The 16306-nt window shown below is 44.9% G+C and overlaps 1 protein-coding gene across 1 annotated transcript; it reads left to right on the top strand.

The window, feature by feature from the left end:
- Positions 1 to 8902: 8902 nt before the first annotated feature.
- LOC124663211 (type IV inositol polyphosphate 5-phosphatase 3-like) lies at positions 8903 to 14614 on the top strand. Its single transcript, XM_047200937.1, has 10 exons — positions 8903 to 8996; positions 9103 to 9217; positions 9995 to 10066; positions 11087 to 11177; positions 11382 to 11486; positions 11714 to 12524; positions 12803 to 12987; positions 13938 to 14046; positions 14119 to 14261; positions 14383 to 14614. Exons 1-10 carry the CDS (start codon positions 8967 to 8969, stop codon positions 14612 to 14614), a joined length of 1893 nt encoding a protein of 630 aa, XP_047056893.1. The 5' UTR covers positions 8903 to 8966.
- The last annotated feature ends 1692 nt before the right edge of the window (positions 14615 to 16306 follow it).

Here is a 16306-nt window from a genome sequence, read left to right as displayed (position 1 = left end):
GAGTACGCTTCCACGGCCGGCGCGAAGGCTCCGTTGGACCATTGGACAGGGCACCGGCCGGCCCGGCGCGCCGTGTCCACTCGCTCAGGTCACGCGTGGCGGTCCAAACGCCCGTACACGTACACGGATAGAATTTAGGGCATGCCAGATACGGAGCAGTAGTAGAGACAGGCACGTGCTGCCTTCGAATGGAGAAGAGCGACAACCATGTGATCGCTCTTCTTTCGTGGCCTTCAGAAAAAAAAGCATATATTTCCCCCGCTTCAAAAATATGTGTCGCAAATTTTTTCTAAATACGGATATATCACGTGTCTACATATCTAAACGAAGTTACAATACTTATTTCAGAAGGGGACAATACAAGATCCATTTCATATATATAGATACGTACTTACATACGAATCTAGGAAAATATGGGACCGTTAATATGATTCTGAGCGCGTGCTCCGGCTCAGCGCGTGCGTGGCCACGGATTCATTTGGGCAATGAAGTGGACTCCTCCACCCCAGAGGCGATGGGGTCCATGCGGTAGCGCCGTCCTCGCGACGACCCCCGGGCAGATCGGATGCGCCTTTGGGGCTTTGCGGTCGACACCAAGGTGGAGTTGGTGGCCTATATGGTAGGTGCGAGGATCTGCCGTTAATGGCGGCACCCATGGGCGTTTACCTTGTTGGAGGTGTTGGAGGGGCGTTTCTCATTCCATATGTTCTCTAGGGAAACCCTAGGTTAGGCTTTTTCGGATCAGATGGTGGCGATGTTTCTACGTCGTCACCCCCTTGTCGGCATATGTCATCTTTTGAGACATACATCGGCTGGACGAACAAGTGGATGGCTTCAATGGCTGGGTGCCGGTCTACGCGTGCTTCTTGCGCGGTGAAAAGGTGGAGCGGTGCTGCATTTACCTCATCAAACGGTTCTTTACTTGATGCAGCGAGGTCTCGGCGTCAGGCGTGACTTGATGGACTCGCGCAGGGAAAGGGGTCTGGCATCACGACAATGTTGGCCAAACAGTGGTTCCGCAGATCTCTAAACTGAAGATGGCTCGGCGGTTCGACATCGGTGACGACTTCTGGAGCATGTGCATGAGGTGCACGCTGATGGTCAGCTAGAACGGCTGCGGGCTCCTGTTCACCATAACTCGGTGATGTCCCGGTTCGTAGATGTTGGGTGTTGCTTGTGTTTTTAAGGCATAAGGTCTTGATTGCATGATATTCTCCATTGTTAGGTTTATATGTTGTGTGGTGAGTTCAGATTATCTTAATGTACGCTCTTGCCTGATTTTTATCGAATCAAGTTTAAATCAAATCATGTTTAAATAAGCGTTATATGCAGATCTCGACTTTCCTAAAAAAGCATTTAATATGGTATGAAGGGAGTAGGTGTCACCACTCCCCACTCACCACGTATAGGTATTTCACTCTCAACTCACTTGATTATACGGCGAGCGACACAGAGTGCTGTATAATTGATCCACGAAATATACAAGCCTATTGCTCCGGTGTCCCCCCCTCTAAACTTTGTTCTATTTAGACGGCTAGGATCTGCTGATACCCCTTCGTGGGTTGACTTAACATGTGTGTTGGTTCATGGGCAAACATGTACGGGATGGGATGGGATAAAATATGTTTAATTAACGATTAATAGAAAAATATAAATATGCCATTAACACACCGGTTAATATGTAATTAACGGGTCCTTTTCCCTTTGTGGTGGAGGTCGGATCTAGCGGGCGTGCGCCTACCCGTGCCTAGCAAGGTCACTACCCGCACATACTTAGCGAGGCCGTTTCTTTGACTGGGTGTGGCGCAGACGTAGCAAGCTCGTTGCTCGCCACGCCATGGAGGCCGCCGCCGCCGAGCTAGGGAGCCACGTTGAAAATCAAGCCCGCCGCTTACCGCGCCTCGGAGGCCGCCGATGTCGAGCTGGGGAGCCACGCGGAAAAGCAAGCCCACCGCTCGCCGTGACATGGTGGCCGCCACTGAGCTGGGGAGCACACATACGACAATGGCAGGTGTCGGAGTCGCGTCGACGGCCATGGATTCTCAGGCGGCTAGTGAGATTAGTCATGAAATTCACGGATCATATGGTCCAGCCTTTTTCAGAAATATTCGGCTTTTGGGATGGGATCATCCATATTTTCTGGTCACGAACCAAACACACATTTACCACCTGAACGTGGTTCGCCAACGGAGCACATCCCAATATACAAATGCTGGCCATGAGGTCAGGAAGTTTGCAGCGTCAGTGTAGGTCTTCTTTATCAGTGCGTACGGTGTCATGCTAGACGAAATCCGTGGTAAGTTAGGTCCCGATATGCTTTGTCTCGGCGCGCGTTAAGCACAGCTCAGCATCGACGACGGGGCAAGCATGGAGTACAAAACAAGGGCTATATTTCAGAAGCGGTGGTGGATTAACAGTGCGAACGTGCGATTATATGTCAGCCGTCAGCGGGTTCCCAATAATGCAGATATACTTTCATGTGCAACAGCAGCGCTAGCAGCTTTTATGGCATATACTATCTCAAATTTTGTTGATAAAATTAGTGGTATACTACACGCATGCCTTATATGAACCAGAGGGGGTACTACTATATGAGTTCTGCATATATGAATATTATAGAACACACAAAAGCTAATATTCTCCTCGGACCATGCAAAACAAAACTGAAACTGGTTATAATAATACTGTATAGTACCATGATAACCTCCGTGTTTTGTGCTCAAACAGAGCAGGTGGCCGTTGTCACTACAGTTGGGCAAGCAGATTCCAGAACAGAGTACTAAATCCATACTTTATACTTCTTTGTTTAACGAAAGACGGAGACTTTTGCTTAGGACAAACACAATAGTTACGAGATTTTAAAATATTATTAGGAGCATCTCAGTTTGACGCACCCTTTCATAAAGTTCCTTGTACTTTCATGAATTCTGTACTAGTGGGGTATTGTGTTTCAGAAAGTAGTCAAAGTATATCACTAAGCATAAATGCCTAATACAAACAAAAAGCTGAAGATGTTCTTTTTGAAGGCATCTCGGTTCTTCGGGACCGTCCCCTCTTCTTTTGAAGACATATATTATATATAGCCTACCGTAGAATGTAGAAACAGTTCGAGAGAAATGACATCATAGCATACAAATGCGTACCGTAGTTGTTAGGTTGAATAGTACTATAGTACTACTAATTGTTAATTACTCTTCTTCGGGAGTATTAGTCTTGGATAGTTGGATGCACCTGCACCAAACCTATTGGCTACGTGCCAAACGGAACAACAGCCGTAAAGAGCCTATTTGATTCAAATGACTTGTATAGAAAATCATTCTAAACGATTTTTTCTATGACGCTTGTTTGATTTGTATGAATGATTTCTATAGGAATATATTCTAAGGAATCTTTTATACCAGAAATTAAAATCATACATCTACTCATAACTCATATCACTTTTTTAGAATCATTTGCTTTTTTTACGATAAAATCAAAGAAATTTTAATTCATATAAGTTCCTTGTACTATTAGAGTTAACATGACACTGCAATCCAATATTTTCCTATTCGTATGATTTATTTAGCATACGAATCAAACAAGCCTGATTGGTGTGCACAATGCACTGGCGCCAGCCTATGGCGACGGTCGACGGAGCAGAATTCTGGTCAATTTTGGTGGGGTACTAGCTAGAGCGTGCAAGCACTGTACTGTGTACTGTTCCTCATGTGTTGCCGCTTCTGCTTTGCCGCCTAGCTAGCTAGTTGCCTCCTGCTGAGGATAAGAGCATCTCCAGCCGCGTCCCCCAAAGCGCCCTCCAAAGGGATTTGGGACGCTCATTTTTGTCCGGCGCGCCCCCATTCGATGTCCGGTGCCCGGAGCCCGTCCCCGTCCCACAGGGGACGCACCGGGGACGCCGGACACAACGAAAAGCGAGATGGCGAAAGTTATTGGCGAAACCGGGGACTCGTCAGCGGCACAATAAATTTTTAACCTAACCGTCGCCTACCTCGCGACGAAAGTTATTGGCGGTGCAGTTCCCGCAGCGACGCAGCGACGGTGCAGTTCCCGCAGCGACGCAGTGACGCGTCCCGTCGCGCCTAGCTCTGCGTGCCGGCGTTAATGCGCGCCACCGCTCCCCGCCTCCCTTCCGGCCTATAAAAGGGCCGCCTCTCATCGTCCCTCTCACACACAAACCCTAGCGCCTCTCTCCCAAACCCTAGCCGCCACCATCTCAACAAGACTCGACGCTATGTCCGGTAGAGGCGGAGGCCGACCTCGCGGCCGTGGTCGTGGTCGTGGTCGTGGCCGCGGCGGAGCCGAACGCTCGCCGTCGCCTTCCACGCCGCCGGCTTCATCATCGTCGGAGATGGACGTGGAGCCGGACGTGCGGTTCGAGTTCGTCCTCGTCCTCAAGGGCGACCCGCGCGGCATCCGCGAGGCTGCCGGACTCCTTCGCCGACTACGTCGCCGGCGACGATCGCCCGCGCACGATGCATCCGCGGGAGGCTGCGTGCGGCTACTACCGGTGGATCGTCGACGTGATCTACGACGCGCGCGGCAAGATGTACCTCAACATCGGCTGGGAGAAGTTCGCGCGGCACCACAGCCTCCAAGCCGGCTTCATCCTCCTGTTCTCATACTTCGGCGACAGGGACATGAGCGTCAAGGTCTTCGACGAGACGCGGTGCCGCCGGGATTACCACGGCGACAGCACCGACGAGGAGGACGACTGAGTGTTCTTTCTTCGTAGCGAACACGTGTATGGAGGTTTCTGTCTGTTCGCCTCATCGGTAGAACCAACAAGGGCACCATCCTCCCGCTGGATTTTCCAGTTTAGGTGACTGGGTGTGCCCTCGAGTGTTCTTTCTTAGCAGCGAACACAGGAAACCTTCAATGCACGGCCTAGTTAGGTTTAGTTTTTTTGCAAAATTTTATATTTGTGTCAACGACGGTTCAAACTATGTATTAGTTTGTGGAAAACCACGTTCCAAATTATGTATTAGTTTGTGGAAATTTTTTTTTTTTTGAGCAAAAAAGTATTTTAAATGTTTGGGGGAGGCGTTTGAGGGACGCGGCTGGGGAGCGACGTCCCCCAAAGGCGGCACGAACAAAACACGTCCCCCAAATGCTCAATCCGACGCGATTTGGGGGACGCTTTAGGGGACGCGGCCGGAGATGCTCTAACGACTTACCGATGGAGTTTTGTGCTCGAGGGACCCGTGCACAAGCACTTATTTTACATCTTTACAGTAGTAGGAAAAGTAAGAATAAGCTATTGATCACAAGCTGGGCGTGGTGCCGTATTAAAATTGGCGCAGGCCCCAGCCACGTGGACATGACAAACTTGCACGTAAAGTGGCACTCAAGAAATCTTGGAACAACACTCGTGTCAAATCAGAAAGTTCAAAAGGGTGATACACCTCGCCTGCTGCCACTACCACTGGTCCGTGTCTATCTGCCGGTGCTGTGACCCAAACCAAGGTCGTCGATGGATTAAGAAGGATTTATTTTCGGTAATGTTCGTTTCATTATTACAAAAGGTTTGAGCATTACACCAGCGGCTGCATTATTTACAGGACATGTAAAATTCAGTTGTTAAAAAACCACACAATTAATCCTCGTAAAAACTGCAAAGGCGGGTAACATGATGGAGGATCAATTCGAAGATTACGCTGCCATTTGTGCTGGATGAAAAATATTCCTCGCCATACCTTTCAAGTGCATAGGCACCTTCATAAATAGGTCGCAATTCTTCATATGCCGTGAAGATGATCATGAACGGAGCAAAATCATACACCAATAGATAACCTGCACAAGAAAATATTTGTTTACATTAAAACATTGTTATTTCTACATAGTCATAACGACCAAATAATGGCAAGCACTCCCACCTTAATAAGTATTTTAAACCTATGATCCACGACATTTAGCTAGTTTCCATGTATATTAGCAACGCTACATGACGTATATAAGATAAAAACTATTTATGATTGATCATACATATCTAAAAATTTGCACATGAAGAATAAGTGTTTGATATCTCGTCATGGTGTGAGAATACACACTTTTCTTTACTTCCGTGCCAAATGCTTTTGGCTAAGTTGCTTTTGGCGAGATTACAGACCTACGAAGGTAGCACAAAAAAACATGTCTTTAGCTGAATCTTCATTTTTCAAATTTTATTTTTATTCTTAACTGACACCTCTACATGGAAAATCACACATATAGATTTCATCAAAATTTGTCAGTCGGATGCGTTAATTGGACCAAAAGCCAACCTATGACAAACTAGATTTATTCTAAACGTCACATTTGGTGGAGGTCTCCAAAACCTTAGCGACTGTATCGCTTTTATGACGAACAAGGTTGTACATATCTAGATATTGTTCTCAGAGCATCACGGTACCCAACCACTTATACTGCCATAATTTAATTTCCAAGCCATCATTAATTATGAATGATCTATATGGGAAGACGTATTTCCTCGTCGCCATTGGACCATCCTAAAAATGTGAGTTCCCATGTTTTCAATAAACTTGGGACATCGCCATGAGCCTATATATTTTATGTGAGTTTGTCACACCCCATTTTTTTTCTCTCACTATTACTTTCATTAAAATAATTTTAATCAGAAATAATCCAATCTACGTAAAACTCATTTGAGCAACTGGAAGAAGGATATCGTCCCTATCAGTGGCGGACGCAGGAAAAAACTAGAGGGTGGGCACACCTCTTTTTTTTTGCGCTTCCCTGATTGTGATAAAATTTTCTAAATGAAGATCTCGCTTTGAACAAATAACATACAAAAAAAAGGCGGCATCCTTTGCAATACTTCTTTGCCTCATGTTTCCGGAAAAGTGCCGCAATGTGGCTATCCACCATGCCTTTTCATAATCAATTCGACAATGACAATAGAAACAACAAATTTTATACTCCTTCCATTATATGAAACATGTTGAAAATTTATCTAAAGTTTGAATGTATCTAGATACTAAATAGTATTAGATACATCTGAATTTTGACAAATCTTAGAGATGTTTCGTGAGTGAGACGAAAGGAGTATAAGATATGAATTGCCATTTCTAAACAGAAATCATCTAATTCTAATTCTACAATCTACACGGGATATAAAATGAACCTTTGCCAATACTAGGTCTCCTGGCCGTGAACTATCATTTGTTTCTAATACTAGGCAAAAAAAAACTGGGCACAGGAAAACAGAAAAACGTAGCGGTACTAATCCTTGGATCCAAATAAACTCGAGCGGATCTCCAGAGTCTAGAGTCCACTCGAGCAGAGAGATCGTAAGGCTCAGGCGGGCAGCCGAACCGGAGCAAGTGCGCCGGCAAGGAGGGCAGCTGCCCAGACGCTGGCTCAACCGCCCAGACTAATTATTAGCAGATGCAGGGGAGCGGCCAGACGCCAGCAATGGCAGCGCGCGCCAGCCGGCGATGAAGGGGATCGACCGAGTGACTGACCGGCAGGAGGGCGAAGGAGGAGAGCCGGCGAGGAGGAGGGGGATCGACCGGGACCGGCAGGAGGACTGCAGGAGGGGGATCAACGACGCGATGCGTTTCCTGGTCAACGAAGGTCGAAGGTGTCCTAGCCTCCTGGCGTCGTGCGGGTGCGATTGTTTTCCCAGTTTCAATCGATAAAAAATATGAAACTTAGGTAGTAAAACAAAGTCTGAAAATTTGGGGTGGGCCACGGCCCACCCGGCCCACCCTGTGTGTCCGCCCATGGTCCCTATGAAGTACTATACTACTTAGTACCGAGTTAATAAGAACTAATCTTTCTCCAAGAGAAGAGATAATATTTTTCCTTTCAAACTACTTAATCTAATTTTAACCTCTCCTCGACGTGTTTTCAATCAATAATTGTGATTCTTCGCTGATATATCAGATGTCTAAATAGCTGATAGGGAACTGGCCTTGAGTATAGAAGAAAAAAGACGTGCCGACACGAGTAAATAAGTTAAATTAAACCAGGACGGGGGCTCACTGTCAATCCACAGGGAGAATAGCCTGCCAACATTCGAGGAAACTATTGGCATGCAGATTTGACAAGCTCGTCCCACGCACGAGCCCCTGATCCCTCGCAAAAAATGTTGCTCGCCGCATTGTTTTGCAATTTGCCCATGCTTCAAAGAAAATCAAACGCACGGGGGGCAGTAACTGGACAAGTCACCAGGATAGGTAGTCGGCAAAGGCAAACACGTGCGCGCGCACTGTGTATGTCCAAGATCGAACGCTGTGGTCTCATGATGATGAGTACGTTGAGAGGCACAGCGGAACAGCGTCGCGTCGAGAGCAAAAGTAAATGGGAGAAAGATACAGCTCCTCCGCGTGGCTAGCAAGCAGCTTCCTTCCTTCATCTACTGGTAGGATTCGCTGGACGGGATAAGGAGGAGGGTGTGTGCAGAGTCTGCCCTTCCCAGGTGGGTGGACGTAGCTGTAGCCTATAGCGTCGCCGAGGTCGGCACAAAAGAAGTCTGAAGGCACCCACCGGTGCCACTGAGCCAGCTAGCTGACGGCGCCGCCGGATTGGCGAGTGAGTCCAGGCCCGACCGGGCGAGCTAGATCTGCTACTGGTAGAGTAGGAGTAGTACTTGACTGGCCAGTGAGCCTCTTCACTTCACGTACTGCCAGTCAGAGGTCAGCTGCAGCCCAACACCAGCTCCATCCGACCGCGATAAATCTGCCCCCCGTTTGCTTGCTACAGAAGGGGAAGGAGAAGGGAGGGAGGACAGCAAAAGGCTACGCAAGTACAGCCGTAGCTGTTAAGCCGCGTCGTCTTCTCGAGGCGAAGCAAACTGCCACCGCCGGGGGTCACGTACGCGGGAGAGGAGAGGAGAGGAGAGGAGAGGAGAGGAGAGGATGGCAGCCAGGTCCTCGCACCCGCCCAGGCGGGCGGCGGCGGCGGCGCCGCCTCCTCGCCCATTGTCTCGGCTCGGGGAGACGCGGAGCCTCCCGGAACCCTCGGAGATGCCGAGCAAGGCCAGGAAGCAGAACCAGGTGCGTGAATACAGTAGAACGGACGTTTTGTCTGGTCGGGGGGATTCGGATCGGTGGCTGTTCGATTGGTTTGTGACTGTAGCTGTTGCTCCGGTGTGGAGTGCAGGTGTGGCGCAAGACGGTGCTGCGGAAGTGGCTCAACATCAGGTCCTCGGATTCCGACTTCAGCGCCGACGAGGGCGACACCGCCGACGAGGCGGACAGCGAGTCAGAGTATGAAGGTGCGCCATCCCGTCCCCTCCAGCATGAACTCCTTCGCTAATAGCTATCCCCTCCGCCACTAAGTTCATTTTCGTTCCTATCATGAAATCAATCAAGAGATGAAAAGCTCAGTCAATGCATCCGGGTTGGATTCTAATCCGGATTGTTTATTTCCAGCATTCGTCTTCTTTTCCTAATTTCTTTTTGCGAACGATGTGGATGGATTGGTTCTGACCCGCTTAGTTTAGTTTAGCCACAAATTTGGTCCCCAATCATCCCCAGAGAATACGATTTAGCGGGCCTTTCCCCCTTTTTCTTTTGTCTTTTTGGCTATGGGATTTCGTTTCTTGACATTACTTCCTTTTCTAGATCTTTTAGTTTCTCCAATGTGTTGTTGTCATGTGCTGTCCTAACACCATCATCTTGTTTCATTGTATTCCTCTTTTTTCCTTAAACACACTAGAACAGACGGCTCTTCCATTAGCTACAGACAACCTTTGAGCAGATTCTGTGGTTTTCCTAGCGAAGTTCAAATGATAAGCTCTGCCCTTACATTCTAGCCTTTTGAAGTAAAAATATTGAAATAATAAGAAAAGAAAGCTCTATCCGTATCACAAGAAATATTGTTGCAACATGTGCCTGGTTACATACGCGGAATACGCCTCTTTGGCTGCTTTCCTTTTTAAAATAATCGCTTCCTTTCAGCGAATTACCTCAATTTCTCGACTCCAACTTTGCATATTGATATGATCAACCCAAGTCAAATAGTTTACTTTGCTGGATTCGATTTTGTGCAGAGATGTGCGGATGGGAGAGGCTGGAATATGACGAGGACAGGAAAATACGTGGATTGGGTGCCCAGACAACAGGTAATTTGGCGCGTTTCGTACATTACATTTTGTCTTCTACCACATGGGCTTCATTTCTAAATTAATTTTATTTGAAATACTCAAGAAGTATGCATGTTGGTTTTACCAACGAGATATGCACATCAAAATCAGGTGCAAACTTAATTGTTCTTGAATATCCCTTTGTCCGTGACTATTTAGTTCTGGAATCTTGATACCAACTTTCATCCTTCTATTATAAATTTCCTTTAGTATTTCCGTAGTGTCCATTTCAAATCTGCCTGTGTCTGTTGGTTTGCTTATGGACACAGTGAGAATTAAGAGAGCAAATTTCCTTTTTTACCTCATATACTTGTGGCAAGTGACAGATTGTATCCACTACCATATTAGTATCTCTTAGTTGTGACACTGTGAGTCTGTGACTACTTTCACCCCCACTTCATTATTTTTTCATAGGTAACAAAAATAGATCCACTTGTTAGGACGACACGGCAGCTGACTGCGCAATCAACTCGGATGTCTACTTTTCAGAGGCATAATAAATAATGTCAAACTCCCCTGAATTTATCAGCATTAGTCAAATTCATGAATTTGTGTCAATTGTGCTGACCTGATGTGGCTAGCTGCGCCACTGTGCTCCTGCGCCATATCAGTCTATCAGATACACCCATAGCTAGTACAAGCCTAAGTTCTCCCCCTAGTCAGCTTCCATGTCTTCCTAACACATGGGTCTGCCTTGTTAATTTTTTCAGAAAACTAATAATACAGGGTAAAAAGACATCACAAGGTCACAACTTAGGGGGTAAAATGTGGGAACAAATATTTAATAGGGTAAATGTTATCATAAGATCACAAATAGGTGGAAAAACTGGAATTTACTCGTGAATTAAAGTACTACTACGGTTGACAAACTAAGAGATATACTTGTCAGCTCTTTCACCAGAATTTAGCGAGACTTTTCTCTGCCTCTGGAATAGTCTTGTCCTTGAGAAGGCCTACTTAGCTTTTCTTATGTGGTGACACGACCTATGAATATTGCAGACAGCCAAATGGGGGGCGTTCCATACGGATTGAATCGAAGGCGCAAATCAGAGACTCTTCGTGCTCAATATATTGATGTCAACGAACTCAGGCATGTACCTATTCTCAGTTTTTTGCATTTTCTGGAGTTCACCTTACTAACTGTTATTTTCTTGTGTTAATTTAAGTCAAGTAAATAACTGCTGGTTGTTCCTTCAGATATCTGTCTTCCATGCAGCAGGACTTGACTCAATAAAATTTACAATGTTTGTTATGTTACTGTATTTTTTTTATAAACTGTTGGTTTAATATTCAGGGTCTGCGTAGGAACATGGAATGTTGCAGGCAAAGTTCCACCTCAAGATTTGGATATTCAAGAATGGTTGGATATGAAGGAGCCGGCTGATATATATGTTCTTGGGTAATTTGTTAAACCTCCAATTATATATTTTGAGAACGGAATCTCCCATGTAAATCCATACAAAAAACATTAAGCTGACCTATTGCTTCATTTATCTTACATCCAAATGTTGCATGCGCCCATGATTTTGATCGCCTGCTCTTTATTATCGTCATTTCCTTTCCATTTCTATGTGATAAGACTAGCAACACTTTTTCATTTATGAGATGATTTTTATTAAATTTCAGATTTCAAGAAGTTGTTCCACTAAATGCTGGGAATATATTTGGTGCCGAAGACAACCGTCCCGTTTCAATGTGGGAACATATCATTCGTGAAACACTGAATAAGATTAGTCCAGATAAACCAAAATATAAATGTCACAGTGATCCTCCATCTCCATCAAGGTTTAAGCCATCTGGTGACACTCTTGCGATGGAAGATGAGCTTAACAGCGATTCTGACAGCGAAATTGGTGGGGAAGTGCACCCATGGAACGAACAAGATTTAGTTGTTGATGATGATATTCATAGCAACACACATGAAAACTCCACTTCTGCTCCTGAAGAAACTATTCTACGAGACGACAACTTTAGCAGGTTGCCTTCACTGAAGATTTTCAGTCGATCTCATAACATCAGTTTCAAAGATTACACATCTCATTTAGAAGAGCCTGTCAACCAAAAGATGTTAACCAAAACACTGAGTCACTCAGAGAGGCTTGGATTGATTTGGCCAGAACCGCCATTGGATATGTTGGCTCAGTGTCTTCCGGCCAGCACACAGTCACTTCCTTCAGGGAAGGCGCTAAAAACATATTTGTCTTTCAAATCAGTTGATGGAGATGCATGTGCTTTTCCAGAGGATAGTATACTTCATGGTTTAAACATTGACAGTGTCGTAGCTAAAGGGAAAAGACCATACTTTGTAAGGATAATAAGCAAGCAGATGGTTGGAGTATTTCTTACAATATGGGTACGAAGAAGCCTGCGGAAGCACATTCAGAATGTGAAAGTATCAACTGTAGGAGTAGGTGCTATGGGCTACATTGGGAACAAGGTAAGATTCTGTGGATCAGATCACTCACGACACCGAGTTCCAAAATGCATGCACATATTGCACGCAATCAGATGCATGTTTGGAAAAAAAAAGCATGTCAGGTTATGGATTTTGGGACATTTCTATTCCTTCACTGGTTCTATGGTTTCTACCACCTACCCAAATACTGCGAGGAAAGGAGGGCATTTTTGTTTAAGGCCGAATGCATTTCACCTTAACCTGTTCTTCTATTGATTATGGAGTACCGTGCTAATGTTTCTTATTTCAACATGTTCCAGGGATCAATAGCAGTAAGCATGTCGATTTATCAGACACAGTTTTGCTTTATTTGTTGCCACCTGACCTCTGGAGAAAAGGACGGGGATGAACAAAAAAGGAATGCTGATGTGCAAGAGATCCATCGGAGGACAATATTTAATCCAGTTTCCAGAGCGGGCACGCCTAAGACAATATATGACCACGAGTAAGTGAAAAAACCTATCTTGTCTTTCAAGAATTATTATGTGCCACCCTCCGAATTCCTGATGCTATGTGAACCTCAACTGGTTGCCACCATGGCATGGTGTGCATTTTCTCAATGATTTAGTATATACAGATCAAGATGTTCCCTTATATATACTAGACATATGCTGTGTGGATATAGGTTTGGCTCTAAAAGAAAAGAAAAAACTTACTATAGTATAGAGTCCAGTAGATACAAGGAGCTTTAACCTGAATGCTGATACCAGCACATAACTTTTTCAGTTACAAAAAGATGCACAACACTTACTTTTTTACCATATGTCAATGACCGTGTTTGCGTCTATGTTTTAACAGTTCTTTTTCTACTTACTAGCAGCCATGTACTTAAAATGCACATTTTCGCATCATACGTCACGTGTCGACCCGACTTACTTTTTTACCATATTCAATTAATTGGGCCCTAACAAGGAAATGTAGGCAACTTAAGAAATCAGAAAAAACAATGATAGTCAAATAAATTCAGTGACGTGCATGGAGAAATCTATGTACTGATATTGTTAAGTTCCATATTTAGTCTGCAATTAGTGTTGAATTTGTGAACTTAATATAGTAAATTATCACTGCTTTTGCGTAATTAAGCCCAAATTTGCAAGGTCCAACAGAGAATATGAGCCATTACATTGAAAGTAGATGGATGGTTGATATCATGTGCTTCCAGCAAACTGGTGTTTTTGTATTGGTACATAGATATGCATTTTAACATATTTTTTGAACAATATATTTTCATATTTATGCTAAGGAATAAATGATGAAGTGCATATCAGTGGCATAACAAAGTATAAGTTTGCATTTTAATTATACAGAGAGAATGTTGCTTTTACCTCTAGGTTATTCTAGTTTAAGGCTGCTACATCAAAGTTTACAGATATCTAATATTTCGTATTGTTTCAGGAGGATTTTCTGGTTAGGGGATCTCAACTATAGGATAAACTTATCATACGAAAGAACACATGAATTCATCTCCAACCATGACTGGAATGGGTTATTCGAGAAAGACCAGGTAAACTTCAGCAGCATATATTTTTTAGTACTCCTCCATAATTTCTAGCTCACTTTTCCCCCACTATGATAGCTAAGATTAGAACTGAGGAAAGGACGTGTATTTGATGGGTGGTCCGAAGGAGTTATCAGCTTTGCTCCAACATACAAGTACAAGTTTAACTCGAAGAAGTACATAAGTGATGAGCCAAAATCTGGGAGGAGGACACCTGCATGGTATGCAGTCTGATCACCACATATAAATTAGTGCCAAAAGAACATATATTAGCTGCACCTGGACAAGCCACCGTTTCTTCATGTGCTAGCTAACATAAAACTTTCTTGTCTACCTCTGTAGGTGCGACCGTATTCTTTCCTATGGCAAGGGAATGAGGTTGTTGTCCTATGAGACGGTTGATATGAGGCTATCTGATCACCGCCCCGTTAAAGCCGTGTACACGGTGGATATTGAGGTTTTCAGTCCCAAAAAGTTGCAGAGAGCTCTCACCTTCACCGATGCAGAGGTTGAGGATCGACTCTCCTCCGAGGACAAATGCATCGCCGGAATTTACAGTCTTGGACTGTCATAACTTTAAGGTTAACCTTTGGGCCGTCTGTGTAGTGAGGTTGGTGCTTTTGTAAAGTCCCTCAACCCCGAGATACAGACGCGACTGCTTAACCCTTGTCCAGCCATGGCCTCTTCGCTATCAGCTGAGACCAGCTGGGGGTAGGTAGTCATGTACTTTGCATCCATGCATCCTCTGACCATATTATGAAACCAGGGTGTGCCATGATGCATCTCGTTGTTTCCTTGTCATGTGCAGGAGTTAGTGAGGTTGATGCCCTCTATATGATCTACACCACTTGTAATTAACAGTTGAACACCGTAAACTTCCAGGCATTTTTTTTGAGTGGTCCAGGCAGATATTTTCCTTGTCAAGCTTAACCGTCTTGTTACATTCTCCCCTGCAGCCTCTAGGCTTCCGTATCTTGACTATTAGATGACCTAATGAGAGCCAGAATGAAGGAACAATATCTTGACTATCGATAACCCAAGGCTTGTCGATCGCCACACCATCCCGATTACAACTTGGCAGCCTGCTTGGAGGCCAACCAGGCCCTAGGGAGCCAGAATTTCGGGGACTGATGCCCGCACGTCTTGCTGGGCAGCATTAGCCTTAAAGCTTAAAGCTGCTCGTAACCAGACCTCTTAGAAACTGCTGAATCGGCCGTTTAGGAGCCATCTCACGGTGGTTAAATTGGAGAATGCGGTGTACGAGCTAATGCAAACCATGGAGAAGGAGCGAGCTCGAGCGCTGCAACAAAATTGCGGCGGGAGCGGGGCGGATCCAGCCCAATTTAGGGGCTGGGCCTTTTCTTTTTTCCTACATTTTGTAGCTGATATATGGGTTGGACCAAATCTGAGGGTGGGGCTGCCCCACCCTTCCACCTGGCTCTGTTAGGAGAAATCTAGTTACCGCTCACCTAAAATCAAGCCGCTATTTGTAGCCTCCACTCTCAACGCATAAATCTAAATCCACCATTTCGCTCTTTGAGCTCCTTCCGCTTCCGAGTTCCATGGAGATAGCGCGAGCTTCTTCACCGGCTACACCCACGAGCATGACATTGGTGGTGGTCGGTGGCTAGCTGGCTTCTCACTCTTTCCCAACCTGCTTGCTCTTCTGGTGGCTGTAAAAAACCTCAAACCCTCATGTAATGTTTTACCGCTCCTTATTCATAAGAGTTAAGAAAGATGTATTTCAGATGAAGCACAACAAGACACCTAGCCCACATGATTCTCCTGCAGAGTTTTTTTTGAAACTTCTGGAATACTGTTAAGGATGATTTATTCGAGCGGTAAGGCGAGCTGCATGTCGGACAACTTGAGCTTTCCGCATCAATTCTGGGGAGATTATTCTACCACTAAAAATTAATAACGGTGAAAGAAACAGTTTAGGCCAATATGTTTTCTTAATGACTTTTTTTTAAGATTTTCACTAAGGTGGCCACTATTAGACTCAGTTCGGTGGTTGATCATGTGGTCAGGCCTACTCAGACTACTTTCATTCAAGGTAGATACATCCTAGACAGTGTAGTAAGCTTACATGAAACATTCCATGAGTTACACCGCAAGAAGTTGAATGGGGTAGTTCTCAAAATCGACTTTGAAAAAGCTTATGATAAGGTTAAGTGGTATTTTCTGCAACAAATTATCAAAATGAAAGGTTTCTTTGAAGAATGACATGCTATAATTAATAACTTTATTTTTGGAGTAAGTGCCG

This window comes from Lolium rigidum, chromosome 6 (genome assembly GCF_022539505.1).
Source record: "Lolium rigidum isolate FL_2022 chromosome 6, APGP_CSIRO_Lrig_0.1, whole genome shotgun sequence".
Classification (NCBI taxonomy): domain Eukaryota; kingdom Viridiplantae; phylum Streptophyta; class Magnoliopsida; order Poales; family Poaceae; genus Lolium; species Lolium rigidum.
This window is presented reverse-complemented; position numbering and strand designations above follow the sequence as displayed.

Coding starts and splice junctions, on each gene's coding strand:
- LOC124663211 (XM_047200937.1), top strand. CDS start 8,967: ATGCCGAGCAAGGCCAGGAAGCAGAACCAG. Junction 12,525..12,802: donor TGGGCTACATTGGGAACAAG/GTAAGATTCTGT, acceptor AACATGTTCCAG/GGATCAATAGCAGTAAGCAT. Junction 12,988..13,937: donor AAGACAATATATGACCACGA/GTAAGTGAAAAA, acceptor GTATTGTTTCAG/GAGGATTTTCTGGTTAGGGG.